This window comes from Elgaria multicarinata, chromosome 2 (assembly GCF_023053635.1).
Source record: "Elgaria multicarinata webbii isolate HBS135686 ecotype San Diego chromosome 2, rElgMul1.1.pri, whole genome shotgun sequence".
Taxonomy (NCBI): Eukaryota; Metazoa; Chordata; class Lepidosauria; order Squamata; family Anguidae; genus Elgaria; species Elgaria multicarinata.
Genome location: NC_086172.1, coordinates 176,664,708 through 176,683,927, shown reverse-complemented (window position 1 = coordinate 176,683,927; position 19,220 = coordinate 176,664,708). Strand labels below are relative to the sequence as shown.

Genomic DNA, 19,220 nt, shown 5'->3' with positions numbered 1-19,220 from the left:
GCCATGAAGACTGCCTCTCTCTTTCCTGGCCATGCTAATTAGGTGCATATATAGGGTGTTGGATGTAAGGCTGGAGACAAGCAGTAAGTTTAAGAGACTGGTGAATGCCTGCAGTGTGCACACAGCATCTTTTGTCCCACTATTATCTCTCGTAATAGTGGGACAAGTGCTAATGGCCCAGTGCTCTTCAACATTTTTATTAATGATTTGGATGAGGAGGTGCAGGGAACGCTGATCACATTTGCAGATGACGCAAAATTGGGTGGGATAGCTAATACCCTGGAAGACAGAAACAAACTTCAAAGTGATCTTGATAGGCTGGAGTGCTGGGCTGAAAACAACAGGATGAAATTGAATAGGGATAAATGCCAAGTTCTACATCTAGGAAATAGAAACCAAATGCACAGTTATAAGATGGGGGAAACCTGGCTCAGCAATACTACAAACGAGAAGGATCTTGGAATTGTTGTAGATAGCAAGCTGAATATGAGCGAACAGTGCGATAGGGCTGCAAGAAAGGCAAATGCTATTTTGGGCTGCATTAATAGAAGTATAGATTCCAGATCACGTGAGGTACTGGTTCCTCTCTATTCGGCCCTGGTTAGGCCTCATCTAGAGTATTGCGTCCAGTTCTGGGCTCCACAATTCAAGAAGGACGCAGACAAGCTGGAGCGTGTTCAGAGGAGGGCAACCAGGATGATCAGGGGTCTGGAAACAAAGCCCTATGAAGAGAGACTGAAAGAACTGGGCATGTTTAGCCTGGAGAAGAGAAGATTGAGGGGAGACATGATAGCACTCTTCAAATACTTAAAAGGTTGTCCCACGGAGGAGGGCCAGGATCTCTTCTCGATCCTCCCAAAATGCAGGACACGGAATAATGGGCTCAAGTTAAAGGAAGTCAGATTCCAGCTGGACATCAGGAAAAACTTCCTGACTGTTAGAGCAGTACGACAATGGAATCAGTTGCCTGGTGGGGTTGTGGGCTCTCCCACACTAGAGGCCTTCAAGAGGCAGCTGGACAACCATCTGTCAGGGATGCTTTAGGGTGGATTCCTGCATTGAGCAAGGGGTTGGACTCGATGGCCTCGTAGGCCCCTTCCAACTCTGCTATTCTATGATTCTATGATTCATCTAACAAGTTTGGCTGGTTTTTGAATCACAACGAAAGCATGTAAAACCTGTTGGACCAAATATGGTAGCAGGACAAAAAAAATATGGGTGTGTAACCCACTGACAGCTTTGCCGATTCTATGCAACCTTCACCTTCTTTAAAAACGATGGCCCGTCTCCAGCCAAAGAGGATATTCTTTGTCAGTAATATATGATTTTTTAAAAAATTTATTTTATTACATTTATATATCACCCCATAGCTGAAGCTCTCTGGGCGGTTTACAAAAGTTAAAAACAAATAACCTTAAAAACAGATATGCAAAAATTTTAAACCATCAAAAGCATAAAAACAGTATCTATTTAAAAACAATATTGATTTAAAACAACTATTCTGGGGTCAATTAAAAATTCAGCACATGTTGTTAACTGCCTGGGAGAAGAGAAAAGTCTTAAGCTGGAGTCGAAAAGATAACAGTGTTGGTGCCAGGCGAGCCTCATCAGGGAGATCATTCCATAATTGGGGGGGCCACCACTGAGAAGGCCCTCTCCCTTGTTGCCATTCTCCGAGCTTCCCTCGGGGTAGGCACTCGGAGGAGGACCTTAGATGTTGAGCGCAGTGTACAGGTAAGTTCATGTCGGGAGAGACGTGTCGGGAGAGACATGTCGGGAGAGACGTTCCCTCAGATATTGTGGTCCCAAGCCATATAAGGCTTTATAGCAGCCTTTCTCAACCTGGGGCGCTCCAGATGTGTTGGACTGCATCTCCCAGAATGCCCCAGCCAGCAGAGCTGGCTGGGGCATTCTGGGAGTTGTAGTCCAACACATCTGGAGCGCCTCAGGTTGAGAAAGGCTGCTTTATAGGAACACAGGGGGCAGTGGCTGGTTTTAAGGGCTGATAGATGTGGGTCATCATCCCCATTATTTAAGGAAGCCTTTTTTGTTTCCGTGCTGTGTTTGCTGTTGTTTTTCTCAAGAATTCATGGCATTTGGCTGCTGTGTGCATTATGTAAGATTGCTATCTTTGTGTGGCTGAGAAACTAACCAAAGTAATACTTGACTTGAGTAAATGTTCCTGTTTGGTGCATCTCTTTCTAGCATTCAAGACCTCAAGGAGAGAATACGGCAACGGACAAATTTGCCCCTGGGCCCAAGTATTGATACTCATGGCGAAACTTTCCTGTCCCAGGATGTAGTAGTTAATCTCTTACAAGAAACAAAACAAGCATTTGAAAGGTGTCACAGGGTGCGTATATGCACACACACACACACACACACACACACACACACACATACACACACGTGCACACAGGCACACAATTTTAGTGCCTGCTTTCTTTTGCTGATTTGTTGTTGTTTTTTAAAAAATTCTTAATACTATTCATCATCTGCTTTATGCATTTTTCGTGAGCCACTTTGTACACGAATATTTTGGTAGAAAGATAGCAGATGAAGAGATGGAGTAAGTATTCCAAATTTTGTTGTCAGGACCAGGCTTATGGGAACTGTGAAATAGTAATTTGTTTTTGGAGGCCCTCTGTGGTATGCCTATGTTTCCCCTCCCCAGCATTATAGACATGCATTTAACCCCATATCCTCCAAAAGTCAGGGTTTAGGTACTCCAGCCTTTTACCGTATTTCTTCGATTGTAAGACGCCATCGATTGTAAGGCACACTAATTTCAGTACCACCAACAGAGAAAGAACCCTAAGACACACCCGTGATTCTAAGACGCACCCCATTTTTAGAGATGTTTATATGGGAAAAAAAGTGCGTCTTAGAATTGAAGAAATAGGGTAATTGGAATTTTCTGAAATCATTGAAGGAAAGAATGGCAGTCCTGATTCCAGAAAGAGGAAGGTGGGCACAGTAGGGATGTATGAGAAATTCATTTCGATTCATTTTTCATCAAGATTGACCTAATTCACACCTTCTGCACAGAACACTGACACGGATGAAATTTGCAGTCAAAGTCCATAGATTTTCGAGCTTGCAGAACTCCCCTCCTCAAAATGCATTTGGCAGCAAGCCTACATTTGAAAAACGAATGCGTACTTCTGGAAAAAAATGTGCGCAAACACGCTTTAGTCAATGGGGGAAGAATAAGTACATTTCAAAGATGTGCACAATTGATGTGAACATTTGGGAAAATACACATAAAAATACACGTGGATTTTCATGCAAAAGGGGGGGGGGAACCCAGTCACGCAATCTGATACTGACTCGGGATGCAATTTGAAGAACTTCAGGGAACTTGGGTTTTGCTGATTTGAATATCCTTAATGTAGAGAGGGAGAGAGAGAGAGAGGGAGAGAGAGAGAGAGGGACAAAGGGAAGAGTAGGAAATGTTATTTTTTTAATAGATGCAAGGAGCAACATAGGGTACTGGTTCCCCTTTATTCGGCCCTGGTTAGGCCTCATCTAGAGTATTGCGTCCAGTTCTGGGCTCCACAATTCAAGAAGGACGCAGACGAGCTGGAGCGTGTTCAGAGGAGGGCAACCAGGATGATCAGGGGTCTGGAAACAAAGCCCTATGAAGAGAGACTGAGAGAACTGGGCCTGTTTAGCCTGGAGAAGAGAAGATGGAGGGGAGACATGATAGCACTCTTCAAATACTTAAAAGGTTGTCCCACAGAGGAGGGCCAGGATCTCTTCTCGATCCTCCCAGAGTGCAGGACATGGAATAATGGGCTCAAATTACAGGAAGTCAGATTCCGGCTGGACCTCAGGATAAATTCCTGATTGTTAGAGCAGTACGACAATGGAACCAGTGACCTAGGGAGGTGGTGGGCTCTCCCACACTAGAGGCCTTCAAGAGGCAGCTGGACAACCATCTGTCAGGTATGCTTTAGGGTGGATTCCTGCATTGAACTGGAGGTTGGACTCTGGCCTTATATGCCCCTTCCAACTCTGCTATTCTATGATTCTATGATTCTAGGGCTTTGAGGGGAGAGAGAACTTTTGAGACATTAGCAAATGCATCCCAAATGGGTTCAAGCTTTGCTACAAGGGTTAGAAATGTTGTTTTCATAAAATTAAGGCCAGGGATCTGGGAGTCTAACAAGAACTTGCCACTTGCATGGTGCTTTACCTCTCCGCGGTTATATCGGCCTCAATGAAACCATGCAAAGCAGTCTGCTTGAAATAACTTGCACAGAATTCCTCGCATCTCAATGCCAGAAAAGTGCTAACACGTCCTTTCCGTTTTTAAAGCTTTCTGATCCTTCAGATTTGCCGAAGAATGCCTTCAGGATTTTCTCTTTGCTCGTAGATTTCTTGTGTATCGAGCACATTGATTATGCTCTAGAAACTGGGCTGGCTGGTAAGTGTAGTACCACCTTTATTTCCATTTGATAGCAAAGCACAAAGTAGCTGACCTGTGTCCATTTCTTGAATTAATTTCTAATAGCAACAGCATAAACACAGCACAACACATCTTGGAAAAGACTTAAAAGATCATTTAATTTTGGGTATATTTTCGTTGTATATTTTCCTTATAACCTGCCTTGTTTATTAGACTCCAAACAGTGTAATTTACAGCAATGTAAATCCCACCAAATCCTCCACCAAATTGCCAAATAAACACCATTCTTAAAACTGCTGATATGTATCCAGCTTAAAAGATTCATGGTGATGGAATAAGCTACACTACTCCCATGCTTAACTTATAAAAAGCATTAGTCAGAAACGTATCTTCATACAGCTTAATTTCCGTTTTCTTGTTTCCTCTGGCAATGTAAGTAATCGGCCAGGATCACTGATACGTGTTAGGTGAATTATTTTCTTAGCCCCATTCAAATATTTTTTTAACTTTGTTATTTATTTACCTCTAGGCATTCCTTCACCAGATGCCAAAACTGCAAATCTTTATTTCCTGGACGTTGTGAACCAGGCAAATACTATTTTCCATCTCTTTGACAAACAGTTCAATGACCATCTGATGCCATTGGTTAGGTAGGTTGGTTGTTGTGTCTATGAGCCAAGAAGCCGTACTCATAAATATTCGTTCATAGAGGGGAAAAACGTTATCGTCCCATGACTGAAGTCATATAAAAGGTGCAGAACAAGCAGCTCTCGTATAGTAAAGATACATTAGGGGCCTCCCATGCATCTTGTTGGTTTGGCCTCATTGCCTGAAGCCTGTGGGTCCTGCAATGCACACTGGACTCTGGATTTTCTGTTAATAATCTCCAGGCTTTTGCCACTAGAAGATTTTGACTCGGTTATAGTGGTTATGAGCCTCGTGTGGCGCAGAGTGGTAAAGCAGCAGTTTCTGCAGCTGAAACTCTCCCCACGGCCTGAGTTTGATCCCAGCGGAAGCTGGTTCTCAGGCAGCCGGCTCGGGTCGACTCAGCCTTCCATCCTCCTGAAGTCGGTAAAATGAGTACCCAGCTAGCTGGGGGAAAGATAATAACGGCCGGGGAAGGCAACGGCAAACCACCCCGCTAGAAGGCCTGCCAAGAAAACGTCAGCGAAAGCTGGCGTCCCTCCAAGAGTCAGTAATGACTCAGTGCTCGCACGAGAGGTTCCTTTCCTTTCCTATAGTGGTTATGCCCATTTACATACGAACCTTGAGTTACTGCACAAATTTAAAGAGCAGGGGACTGACGTAATGGCAGAAAATAAACAAGGATTCTGTGGCGACTTTGGGAGGATGACATGGATGGGGTTACACTCCCCCTGAAAGACTGTGTTCGCAGCTTGGATCTGTCGCTCCAAATGACAGCTCATATAGATGCGACGGCCAGGAGTGCCTACCATCAGCTTCTGCTGATACGCCAGCTGTGCCCCTTCCTGGAGTCGGAAGACCTAAAGCTGGTAGTGCACATGCGGGTAACTTCGAGGCTTCTGCAATGCACTCTACACAGGGCTACCTTTGTGCCTAGTCCAGAAACTTCAACTCGTTCAAAATATGGCAGCCAGGTTGGTCACCGGTTCACCTAGGGGTGCCCACATTACACCAGTTTTAAAATCTCTTCACTGGCTGCCAATTAGTTTCCAGGCGAAGTATAAAGTGTTGGTTATTACCTTTAAAGCCCTACATGGTTTGGGTCCAGGCTACTTGCGGGATCTCCTTCTCCTGTACAATCCGCCCCACACACTCAGGTCCTCTGGGAAGAATCGACTTCAGTCAGCCAAAACTAGGCTGACAGGTATTACCCAGAGGACCTTCTCTTCTGCTGCTCCCAGACTGGAACGGCCTGCCGGAGGAGATTCGTCAACTTAATAGTCTTTTCGAATTCATGAAGACTATAAAGACTGATCTCTTCCGGCAGGCCTACCCAGTGGAATTTTAGGAAATGTGTACTTTGTTTTTAATCAACTTTGTGTATTTATACTTATTTTTGTTCCCTACCTCGATCCAAACGGAGAGGCGGGTAAGAAATGATGATGCCGCCGCCGCCGCCATGCCGTGTAGTGTTTCTTTCACCCTGATCTACCAGTAGCTCCATATCGACTTCTGAGATCACGCACTTTCAAGTATCCCTCTTGAAGGCTGGAAATTTGCTCTTGTTTTTAAAATTCAACATTTAAACTGAGATTTTCTGCTGCTTCAGAGCGGGACTGGGCACATTCATGGAGAGTAATGGCTATCAGTGTCTGCATGTTACCTCCAGGGTCAGAGGCAGCAGGCTAGGAAGCACAGCGGGAGACAGCTGTGGCCCTCATGTCTTCCTTGCAGGCTTCCCAGAGGCCTCTGGTTGGTCCATTGGGTCCACTCGCTGCCCCCAATAACACCCCCCGGTTCCCGCTTTTCACATCAGTTGGGTTGCTCCAAGCATCATTGCAACATGGAGGCCTCTTTTATGAGAGTTGAGAACAATAGGGAAGACGAGTATGTTGCCATCAGCACTACTAGAAGGACGATTTAGTAAAATCCCGGTTAATGAACAGATACGTCCCTGTGGCTCTGGAGCAATTGAACATGTCGTTTTGCATTGTCACATATATGAGGAATGCAGAAAGAAGCTACCGTATTTCTTCAATTCTAAGACACAGTTTTCCCCCCATATAAACATCTCTAAAAATGGGGTGCGTCTTAGAATCGCGGGTGTGTCTTAGGGTGTTTTTTTTTTTTCTGTTGATGGTACTGAAATTAGTGTGCGTCTTACAATCGATGGCGTCTTACAATCGAAGAAATACGGTAACCTTTCTATTATTAACAGCCTTTTTCTGGATGTAACCCCACAACTTTGGTATTAATTTGTTTAAGGGATGTGTCCTCCCATATTACTGAAAGGGTCTCTAAGGCCTTAGCTAGACCGGGCGAAATCCCGGGGTGATACCCGGGATCGTCCCTGTGCGTCCGCATGACGCACGGGATCAGGGAGGGATGATTCCTCCCTTGCCCCAGGATCTCGCCCTCCCGTTTGGCCCCGGTTTTTCCGCGGTCCCGGGTGGCGCGGGTTGACCCGGCTTCACACGATTCCTCACGAGGAGCCGGAAGTCGCGCACGGGGCACAGCACTCCTCAGGAGCGCTGCACCCATCGGGGACAGGGTGGGGGGGAGCGGGGAAAATAATTTAAATTTAGAAAAACAACTTGCCTTTTGCGTGCGAGCGTTCGTGCGCTGCTTCCCCTTTAAGAAATAAACAAAAAATGGCGGGTGCGACACCTCTCCTTCTGAGGCCATCGCGCCTCGCATGTAAACAAAGGAGGGATCTCGTGTTAAACACATCGCGAGATCTCCCCTCCTCCATCGCAGGCTATCAAGTAGGTCTAGCTAAGGCCTAAGTTTCTTATGACCTCAATGCAAATTAGAAAAATAACGTTGCAGTCCTCCTGAGAGAAGGAACTTCACAAAGCTGCATTTTGCTTTTATGCCACTTTTTTATTTATCCTTCGTATGTTTTATATTGGTTTTGCTGGTGTGCGACTGTAAAACATAATGGATGGATTGAATAGGGAAGATGAGCTGGAAAACCCTGACAGATTCAAGTGCTTGGAATCCAGGGAGTCCTGTTGATGGTTGCATTATGCTAAACAGTAGACAACGACCTCCCCTCCCTTAATTTATCACAGCTCTTCTCCAAAGCTCTCTGAATGCCTTCAGAAGAAAAAGGATATCACAGAACAGATGGAGGTGAAACTGGACATGGGCATAGATAGGCAAGTGAAGCTTTCATACTTTTAAGTTCATCTCTCTGTGTTTACATCAACTGTTCATGGTTCTGGCAGAATAATAATAATAAAAAAAACGGTGCAGGGGTGATTTGGGCATGTGCGTATAATATAGAGCGTATAGTGAATGCTAAAGTTATATTTGGTCCTGTCTAGAGGTCCACCATTTCTGGAAGCCTAGGGGGACAGGTCTTCAACTGCACTTCAACACAAGCAAGCAGTTGCTTTGATAAGGGATCGTGTTGGCTGGGGTTTTGTAGGGCTCAAAAATGCTCTCTTTAAAACAGCCACCTGGTATTTTAACTCTGAAGGACGCTGAATTGCATGGTTGGACAGATGAAGCACATCTTGGCGGCTGAACAAAAGAAGACCGATTTCAAACCAGAAGATGAGAACAATGTTCTGATTCAGTACACTAATGTGAGTAACTATATATAGATTAGTCAATGACAAGTGGCACAGCACGTAATTGGACTGCTGCTGGCATTCTTCCCTGCGGGTGCTGGCTCCGCTCAGTGTATACATTTTATCACACGTGCGCCTGACTTAATAGTCAAGTTTTCCTTCGCTCTTGTAGGAATTCTGACGCATTTCCATTGTGCAGTTTCAGCCGGGGAGAACAAGAGTAGTTCTAAAATGCTCAGCAGTTTTAGTAGTTGTGGTCCTGTTGTGCTATATAAAAATGGATCATAGATCAGGGCCAGACGTGCAGATACTTTTGCCCCTCTGAAATAATGCTGTGTCCCCTCTTATGCACAAAGCCTTATTATGTACTACTGTGATTTAGCATTTATAGAGCCCCAACAGCCAAACTACCTCTCACTCTGTGGAGTCATTTGCATCTCAACGATTGTGTGCCACCTACAAAGAGCAGGAATAGAAATTCTCTCTTCCTCCAAAGGTCAGGGAATCTAGAGTATTGCGTCCAGTTCTGGGCTCCACAATTCAAGAAGGACGCAGACAAGCTGGAGCATGTTCAGAGGAGGGCAACCAGGATGATCAGGGGTCTGGAAACAAAGCCCTATGAAGAGAGACTGAAAGAACTGGGCATGTTTAGCCTGGAAAAGAGAAGATGGAGGGGAGACATGATAGCACTCTTCAAATACTTGAAAGGTTGTCCCACAGAGGAGGGCCAGGATCTCTTCTCGATCCTCCCAGAGTGCAAGACACGGAATAAAGGGCTCAAGTTACAGGAAGCCGGATTCTGGCTGGGCATCAGGAAAAACTTCCTGACTGTTAGAGCAGCATGACAATGGAACCAGTTACCTAGGGAGGTTGTGGGCTCTCCCACACTAGAGGCCTTCAAGAGGCAGCTGGACAACCATCTGTCAGGGATGCTTTAGGGTGGATTCCTGCATTGAGCAAGGGGTTGGACTCGATGGCCTTGTAGGCCCCTTCCAACTCTACTATTCTATGAATCTATGAATAAATGCCTGGATCTCCTCTCTATATTCCTAGATGAGGGGTGCACAGCCTGTGGGCCCACAAAGGCCTGTACTCTGGCCCTCCCATAGGTGCCCTGATACCCCTCCTGCTGAATTCCTCACCATGGCCAATTTCCCCCAGACATCCTCATACAGGTAGCTCTTTCCTTGCCGCTGCTAGCAGCAAGGAAAGAGCGTCCTGTATCACGATCACTCAGGACCAGCGTCCCCTCCAGACCTCCGAAAGTTTGGAAAGGTTGCGCCCCCCTGTCCCAGACGTTTGTGGCTGCCATCGACAGAACCTCAAATGTATTAAGACAGTCAAACTTTGTATAAGCTCAAATATTAGGCATAGGATACAATATTTAATAAGGGTGTGCACGGACCCCCGATCCGCTCCGTGGGCCGATCCGAAAATTTCGATCCGACCCCCTAGTCCGCTCCTCTTCGCCGCGGAGCTCCGGCTCTGAATCGGAGCTCCGCAGTGGAGGGGAGTGGCGCCAGGTAAGGCCCCCCTCCCTCCTCTCCCTTACCTGCAGGGCCCGGGAAGGCACCAAGGGGGAGGGGGGGCCTTACCTGCGTCCGTCCGCGGTCCCTCGGCTTCTTCAATTGAGCTTAAAGCTCTGCCAGGAAGTCTGGGCCGCAAGTGCGGCCTAGACTTCCTGGTTGAGCCGCGGGCTCAATTGAAGAAGCCGAGGGACCGCGGACGGACGCAGGTAAGGGAGAGGAGGGGGGGGGTTACCGGGCCCTGCCACTGTCGCCGCATGGGCGACAGCGGCAGGGCCCGGTAAACCCCACTTACCTTTCTTGCGGAGCTCCGGATCGAGGCGAAGGATCCGCCTTCACCTCGATCCTCTTCGCCACACTCCGCCAGCCCCCCAATCCTCTTCGCCTCCGCTTTAAGGGGAGGCGAAGCACCCCACTCCGCTTGTAATTCGCCGGTCCGATTAGAAGCGGAGCACATCCGTAATATTTAAGATGAATAATGCCTAAATTGCCAAGAAGTGAATTTTAATAGCAATTTTTTTCACATTTGCATTCAAAGGGCTTCCTGTGTGTTTCACAGAATGACTCCAAGGTTCAAAATGGCCAACATTTTTGGAAAATTATAGTACATGCAATTATTTGAAGTGTGTATGTTGCTGCTGCTGCTGCTGGTGGCGGGCACATTAAAAACCATTGCTGTGGCTCCCAATCAAAGGCTGCAGTCTTAAGCAGAGATATTTGGGGTTAAAATTCCATTGACATCAGTGGGATTTCCATGCAGGTGAACTGTGCTTTGGGGATGCCAGAGTGCTTTTTACATTCTAGGAGGGGTGAAGTGGGTACGGTGAACTTTTTGCTGCGCCTGTGACGCGCGGCACACTGAGTATGCAAGCTTTGGGGCCATACAGAACTTTTTGGGAGACAGGCTTGGGTTCGCACGTTCGCAGAGGGAAAATAAGCCACCGCCCTGCGTGTGATGTCCGTGAGCGGTGTGATTAGTGTAATTACCCTAACAGTTTGTGGCTGCTGTCAACAGAACCTTGTATAAGCTCAAATAGTAGGCATAAGATAAAAACAGGTCTTCCTGACGTCTGAACCTTGGGGTGGTCTACAAACCACCCTGAAACCACCCACCCACATCATCAGGTTCGGATGTCATGACAACCCACGCCCGGTGAGGGTAATTATGCTAGTTAGGTAGGGAAAACAAGGCACCGTGGCTTATTTTCTCTCAGCGATCATGCAAACCTGCCCAGACCGGCTGGAAAATCAATTAAGAGAGCAATCCTATGGGTGTCTCGGTCAAATGACAGAGGACCCTGTAAATCCAGATATGTGTCTTGTGCAAGTTAGGTTGCACAGTATACGTTTCATATAGCTGCTAGATCACCAATATTTTTCCACTTCATACAGGCGTTAATATAGTGATAGACAGGGGTTGCAGTCCTTTGTGAAGGATTAAGTGCTGACATTGTCTTTCGTATTCAATAAGGAAATGTCTTTTGAACGCAACAAGTTATTCACCAAGGTCTCTGTGTTGAAATAGGTTATTTTTTAGAATGAGGATCGAGCGATTGGAGTAGAATTCATAGAATCATAGAATAGCAGAGTTGGAAGGGGCCTACACGGCCATCGAGTCCAACCCCCTGCTCAATGCAGGAATCCACCCTAAAGCATCCCTGACAGAGGGTTGGAGACTGGTGGGTGATTTGGGGTTTGTATGTAACTCAGACCTTTAGCCCAGTGGGAAAACGAGGCCTTTCCTCTTGCACCCTCCCATTGTCCAGGACGTCCTCACTTTTTATTTCCAGCTTGAGAGCGCCTTATTCTGAATTTCCCCGCTTACCTTTCAGGCCTGTGCCAAAGTCTGTGCGTATGTCAGGAAGCAAGTGGAAAAGATCAGGAATTCTATGGATGGTAAGAATGTAGACAGCGTTCTGATGGAGTTTGGCGTTCGTTTCCACCGGCTGATTTATGAACACCTGCAGCAATATTCCTACAGCTGCATGGGCGGCATGCTGGCAATCTGTGATGTGGCTGAATACCGGAAGTGCGCCAAAGAGTTCAAGGTAAGCCACGGTTATACTTGCCAGGTGCAATACGGGGCATCGCCCCCTTGGCTGTATATGTAAGTAGACATATACTTATGTCAGCTGCAGCCTTGCATTTGCAAAATGGGGATATTTAAGTGACTTAAGAACATCAGAAGTGCCCTGATGTTGGATCAGGCCAAGGGTCCATCTAGTCCAGCACTCTGTTCACACAGGGGCCAACCAGCCATTGGCCTGGGATGAACAAGCAAGACATGGTGCAACAGCATCCTCCATGTTCCCCAGCAACTGGTGTTCCCCAGCAACTGGTTCCCCAGCAACTGGTTCCCCAGCAACCCTCCCACCCATGTTCCCCAGCAACTGGTGCACACAGGCTTACTGCCTCGAATACTGGAGATAGCACACAACCACCAGGGCTAGTAGCCATTGGTAGCCTCTGCCTCCAGGAATTTATCCAACCCCCTTTTAAAGCCATCCAGCTTGGTGGCCATCACTACATCTTCATAGAATCATAGAATCGCAGAGTTGGAAGGGGCCTAGAAGGCCATCGAGTCCAACCCCCTGCTCAGTGCAGGAATCCACCCTAAAGCATCTCTGACAGAGGGTTGTCCAGCTGCCTCTTGAAGGCCTCTAGTGTGGGAGAGCCCACCACCTCCCTAGGGTGGTAGCGAGTTCTATCATTTAACTATGTGCTGTGTTGTTATTACTATTTATAAAGCGCCATCAATGTTCATGGCGCTGTACAGAATAAAACGAAACAAGACCATCTGCCATATGGCTTAGAATCTAAAATCACCGTAACAGACAGGGGAGGGAGGGGAAAAACCAATAGGGGTAGGGGACATTAAAACTAAATATAGACTAGCATGACCAGGCTACGGTTCAAAAGCTTTCAAGAAAAGAAATGTTTTCAAGCGAGAGTTAAAAACAGAAATTGTGTGAAGAAGTCCTTCCTTTTATTTGTCCTGGATCTCCCACCAATCAGTTTCATGGGATGACCCCATTGGGCTCTAGTATTGTGAGAGAGGGAGAAAAATGACTCCCTATCCCCATTCTCCACACCAGGCATAATTTTGTACACCTCTATCATGTCTCCCCTCAGTCTCCTTTTTTCCAAGCTGAACAATCCCAGTTGTTGTAACCTTCCCTCCTAGGGGAGATGCTCCAGCCTTTTGATCATTTCAGTTGCCCTTTTCTGCACTTTTTCCAGCTCCATAATATCCTTTTTTAGGTGTGGCGACCAGAACGGTCCACGGTATTCTTGCCTTCCAGGTTTGTGAAGAAGGAAGGGGGTGGGGGTGGGGTCTGTGCATTAAGAGGGGCTGCTCATAATCTCCAGGCTGATCTCAGGAGCGTCGTTTGAGATTTGCGCTGACTTCCCTTTGCTTTTCCCCCGTTACCGCAGATTGCGTTGGTACTGCAGCTTTTTGACACGCTCCACTCCCTTTGCAACCTCCTCGTCGTCGCTCCGGACAACTTGAAGCAGGTCTGCTCCGGGGAGCAGCTGGCTATTCTGGAGAAGAACATCCTCCACTCCTTCGTCCAGCTCCGCCTTGACTACAGATCAGCCCGTCTCGGCCGCCACTTCAGCTGAGAGTGCGGAAGCAGCGAAACCAAGCAGAGGCTGGGACTTGGCTCACTAGACAGCACAGTGGTGGCAGCTTTTGAGAAGGGGACGGGACGGGAGGTGGTCCAGGGTGGGGGTCCGGGGTCCTCAGAACAAAAACTTCAGCCATAACTTAAACTGGGCCTTTCCGTTGCGCTCTTTCCATCTTCCTTGTGAAATAAACAGTCGCCCGAGCTCACGGTTCTGCAAGATCTCTCCCTGTCGTCTGTGACAACACCACGTGGCCGCAGGAAAGCGAGCCATGCATGTGAGCCTTTCTGGCTTCCAAATGAGAAAAACAATCATCAGTTTTTCAGGATTTCTCCAAACGGAACGGCTTGGTTTTCAGTATTTCTCCATGTAAACACGGATTCGCACGACCCTATTTTTTTTTCCTTCTTACCCCACACCACAAGCTCACACCTTACAGTCACTCTGTGGTAGAAAGCAGAGGCTTTCTGCTTTTGCAAAACAGCGTTCGCCACACGTAAACATTGACTCCGATGAAACTTGGGATCTGCGGTGGTTGAAAAGTGCCAGGGATGGTGTCCCCAGGAGAAGTTAAACGCTGCTCTTCTGGGTTTAATGCTCGTGCTCTGCAACAGGGCAGACCAGTGCTTTCCTCTGCCCTCCACTTCACATTCCCTTGGTCCTCAGCGCCTTCTTCTCTTGCCCCCAAAGGCCTCCTTTTCCTTGCAGTTCTGTGCTTGTACGTGTTTTCGCAGACTCCTGACAAACCATGGTGATGGGGCTTAGTGTACTGGGAGCCGCAGGGATCTCGGGCACGGGAACCGTAGATAGGGTTGCCCCTTTTTCTGGCAGAACTCCTAGGGATACCTGCACAACGGACAGAAATTCAACAGCCGGCTGATTTGTAATGATGGGTGGTGCAGGGACTGCGAAAAGCTGCCCATGCCCAATTTCTGCCTGTTACGTCGCTGTTAAAAGAGAAGGGACATAAATGACTTAGCAGCATAAAGATTAGAAGGTGCGCCTAAATCTCCTGAAGGCAGTAACATTGCCTTTAAAATTCTCTCTCCTCTGCATGGAAATCTTGCCAGTCCATTATCTCTGGGTTTATAGCGAACTCGGTTCCATCCAACGTGGGTGGTGGGTGGGTTGTCCCTTTTTAATCGGTCTGAAGCTGGGTAAAGCTCCCATGTTTTCAGTCAGCCGTTCCCAGCTTGGTGCCTTCTAGATGTAGACATGGCTAGGGTGACCCTATGAAAAGGAGGACTGGGCTCCTGTATCTTCAACAGTTGCGTAGAAAGAAGAAATTCAGCAGGTGTCATTTGTATGCCTGCAGCACCTGGTGAAATTCCCTCTTCGCCACAACTGCAGGAACCCTGCCCTCTTTTGTATCTGGTCAAGGGGGCAGGGCTCCTGCAGCTTTAACTGTTGTGATGAAGAGGGAATTTCACCAGGTGCTGCATGCGTACAAATGACACCTGCTGAAATTCCTTTTTCTCTGCAACTGTTAAGAAATACAGGAGCCCTGTCCTTTCCATAGGGTCACCCTAGATGTGGCTGCAGCAGCACTGGGTAAAATCAAACCACATGAGCCATTTGGCTTGAAGAATACATGAGGACAGAGAATGTTCCCCATGGCAAAGAGATAAGTTGTGCTCTGTTGGGGTGCACTGCTTAACTAGGGTGACCCTATGAAAAGGAGGACAGGGTTCCTGTATCTTTAACGTCTTGAAAAGGAAATTTCAGCAGGTGTCGTTTGTATATATGGGGAACCTGGTGAAATTCCCTCTTCATCACAACAGTTAAAGCTGCAGGAGCTCTGCCCCCTTGACCAGATACAAAAGAGGGCAGGGCTCCTGCAGTTGTGGCGAAGAGGGAATTTCACCAGGTGCTGCAGGCATACAAATGACACCTGCTGAATTTCTTCTTTCTATGCAACTGTTGAAGATACAGGAGCCCTGCCCTCTTTTAAATCTGGTCACTCTAGTATAGCTCCTGCAGCTTTAACTGCTTTGATAAAGAGGGAATTTCACCAGGTTCTCCATATATACAAATGACACCTGCTGAAATTCCCTTTTCTATGCAGCAGTTAAAGATACAGTAGCCCTGTCCTCCTTTTCATAGGGTCACCCTAGCTTAACCCTGCTTGCATTCTCCCCAAGGAGATCATTGGCCTGTGTTTTAAGGCCAATGCTTCCCCTGCACCACTGTAAACACAGCCCTGCTCTTAACATTTCAACGTACAAGAATCTTCCCGCAAGCTTTTCAGTGTCTACAGCCCCAGTAAGTACTGCCTGATTTATAATGCTGTAGATGCTCTTTTCTTTTTTTCCTTTCTTCTAAATTGAGCATGGTATTATAGCGATAAACCGGAGAGGAGAGAATCATGCCAAGCTCTCTCAAGCATTCTGGGAAAACGCCTGCTTTGTTCTGTCGCGTTGCTCTCTTCGTTGGCCATGGGCAAAGGCATAAAGGGTTCTGTGGACACTGGAGGAGGCGCTGGCTGTACGGCTGCCACTTTCCGAAGCTGTGATGTGGGTTCCAAACCTACCTCTGATACCTCTACATCTTCGAGCCAGCATTTTAAAGCAGCGGTTTTGCTCACCGGTATAAATCTTTGTGTGTGTTTAAAAAAAAAAATAGGAAGGAGGGTGGGAGTTAGTCAATTTGTAATGATTTCAAAATGGCAAGCAAGAAACATCTGGCATTGTTGCAAGTCGGCAAATTTCATCAGAAGAATACTTAATGTTGCACACACACACACACACACACACACACACACACACACACACACACACACACACACCCTTTAAAAGAAAAAAGTTTTAAACTTGTATAGATATTCCTTTATTCTTGTTCGTTAGGATTGTTCTGCAACCACATTTGCTGTGGTCCTCCCTGTTAAGCCCATTAAAATTAATGTTGACAAGAGTTGGGTGTGGATGGTTCCTTTAAACCAGTTATATGCCCAGCAACGTGCAATCTACTCCATGCAGTGTCTGAGGCAGTAAGCTTGTGTGTACCAGTTGCTGGGGAACATGGGTGGGAGGGTGCTCTTGCACCATGTCCTGCTTTGTGGGTCCCTGGTTGACAGCTGGTCAGCCACTGTGGGAACAGAGTGCTGGACTAGATGGACCCTCGGTCTGATCCAGCAGGGCTCTTCTGATGTTCTTATGATGAGGTTCTATTTTGTTCCCTTGATATGGCTTGAAAGAACCTCAATGCTCAATCAATCCCGCCTACAAAGAAAGAAATGTTTTCAGTGATCGAGATGTAGAGTCGCCAGAAGTTCCTGCCAACGAACTATCCTTTCAAAGCTTGTGTAGTGCGACTTGTGGTGTTCTTGGGAGCAGATACAGCTTGGCTTCTATTGCTCCAACTTGGAGGTGCATGGCATGTCCAACAAACCATTTGTTTTCCACTTGTGCCACCTAACCTTTTTAGCAATAGGGATATTTAGGGGCTGCAGCTCAGAGAGAGCATGTGTTGTATGCAGTGATCTACAAAACTTTATTCAAGCAATAAACATCTCTTCCCACCTGAAGAGAGTTTAATCTCTAGGAACTTTTTCCTAGGGAAAACTATGCAAACTAAGTGAGACAACTGCCCTTTCAAGAAGAATGGAAAGCCCTTTCCCAAGACGCGTTAACTTCAGAGAGACTAGTTCCGAGGCAGCTTCTGATGGGACGACAGCCAGGCTGACTTTCTCTCGCCTTCCTTTAGCTCCGCCCGTTTTAGACTGCGGCATACTCTAGGATCGGCTAACCTCTCCGTGCTCTCCCCTTCGGAAGAATGTTGGCTTCTCACTGACTGTGTATTGTTTGTCCTTGAGGAGATAAGCTCTTGAGAGGGTTCACTCCCAGCTGGTGAAGAGCCTGTGAACGCTTTCTCCCCGAATGGTATAGGCTGGCCTGTTTCTGGCGCCAACTCTACTTCAGAGTCTGATTCTGATTGATCACCTGAAACACCTTCTTCCAACCCAGGGGGAGCAGGGCCAGACATGACACCAGGTAGCAGAGTTGACAAAGATGTTGGAGAACCCTTGCCATTCAAAGCAGGGCTAGATGCACCAGAAATCTAGCTCAGTCTAAAGCAGCTGCATATGTTCAAGGCAGAACATTGCACTCCAGAAACATCAAGCACAAACCTGTGACATTTGTCTCCTAGGCAATATTCATATTAAATTAATTTTGCTTAAAGTTAAACTTGCAATCTTAGTGTGAAATCTTCGTAACCAAAACTGAAGATCTTATTGTTATATTGGGCATCTTTGGCTAGCAGATGAGCTCTTAGCCTCATGGATCCTCCTGAAAAGTTCACAGGTGGAGACATTGTGATCTGCCCAGGGTCACCCAATGTGTTTTGTAGATGAGCAAGGATCTGAAGCTGGCATTTCCCTAGTCCGAAACGCACGTGCTATTCACCGCATTGTTTCAACAAGCAGCCTGCATCTTGTGAAACAGTGCCAGGAACATACAAGCCATAGTGTCGTGTTTCTAAGTCCTCCCACTGCCATGCGAGAGAATAAAAAGGTCTGCCAAGTAATCTACAAAACTTTATTCAGCAAACAAGCATCCCTTCGCAACTGAAGAGAGTTTAAACATTAGGAACGTTCTTCTAGGCGAAAACTTGGCTAACTAAGCAAGACTATTGTCCTTTCAACAAAAGGGAAGGTCTTTTCCCTGAGTCCTTCAGGGAGGATTCCTCTGAAGAAGCCTTTGGTGAGAAGCTAGCTGAGCTGGTCACCTCTTGCCTTCTTTTAGTTCCGCCTGTTTGAATCTGTGGCGGACTCGGATCAATCAACTCTGAAGTCCCATCCCCCATCTGAGGATTGCTGAGTTCCCACAGGCTCTGAGTTGTTAATGTTTTCACAGATAAGGTCCGGTGAAGATTCATCCCTGGCTGGTGACGAGCCTGGGAGAACCTCCTGCCCTGCTTTCTGTGTAGGCTGGTTCTGAATATGATTCCGATTGATAGCCTGAAACTCCTTCCCCCACACTAAGGGTTGCTTTTGAACCTTTCCTTCCAAAGTCTTGGGTGTGTGTGTGTTTTTTTTCTTTTTACATGCAAGGCTGGGAAAGACTTTAAAATTATGCTTTCCTCTTTCTGAAGTCTATTCTCATTAAGCAAACCCTTTCTGGTTATTGTGCTGGGAGGCAAGTGGCATGTTTTGTGCAAATGTGTCACCCCTCCAGCATGCAGAAAGTCCCAGGTACAATCCATGGCATCTCCAGGGAGGGCTGGAAAAACTCCTGCCTGAAGCCTAAGGATGTTGGAGGAAACCTTTTGGGGGCGGAGCTTAGTGGGTTTTCACCAGCTTGGCCCCCCCTGGACTCCAGCTTGAACTTCTGTGGATTGGCCCAATTCGGTGCATGACAAGTTGGGCCAAATCATGGATTTTTCAGGGGGAAGTGTTGCACAGATCATGAGCTGTACAAACTGGTGGCCACCCTT

At 46.9% G+C, this 19,220-nt stretch overlaps 1 protein-coding gene across 2 annotated transcripts in view; it reads left to right on the top strand.

Moving 5' to 3' along the window:
* EXOC5 (exocyst complex component 5) overlaps window positions 1-14,008 on the top strand; it is a 43,316-nt gene extending 29,308 nt beyond the window's left edge. For both annotated transcript variants that reach the window (XM_063118193.1, XM_063118192.1), the window contains 7 exons: window positions 2,206-2,353; window positions 4,321-4,429; window positions 4,941-5,061; window positions 8,131-8,217; window positions 8,541-8,649; window positions 11,993-12,208; window positions 13,596-14,008. In XM_063118193.1, coding sequence (XP_062974263.1) covers window positions 2,206-2,353; window positions 4,321-4,429; window positions 4,941-5,061; window positions 8,131-8,217; window positions 8,541-8,649; window positions 11,993-12,208; window positions 13,596-13,784 — 979 coding nt within the window. In that variant the 3' untranslated portion in view covers window positions 13,785-14,008. The remainder of the gene's footprint in view (window positions 1-2,205; window positions 2,354-4,320; window positions 4,430-4,940; window positions 5,062-8,130; window positions 8,218-8,540; window positions 8,650-11,992; window positions 12,209-13,595) is intronic.
* The last annotated feature ends 5,212 nt before the right edge of the window (window positions 14,009-19,220 follow it).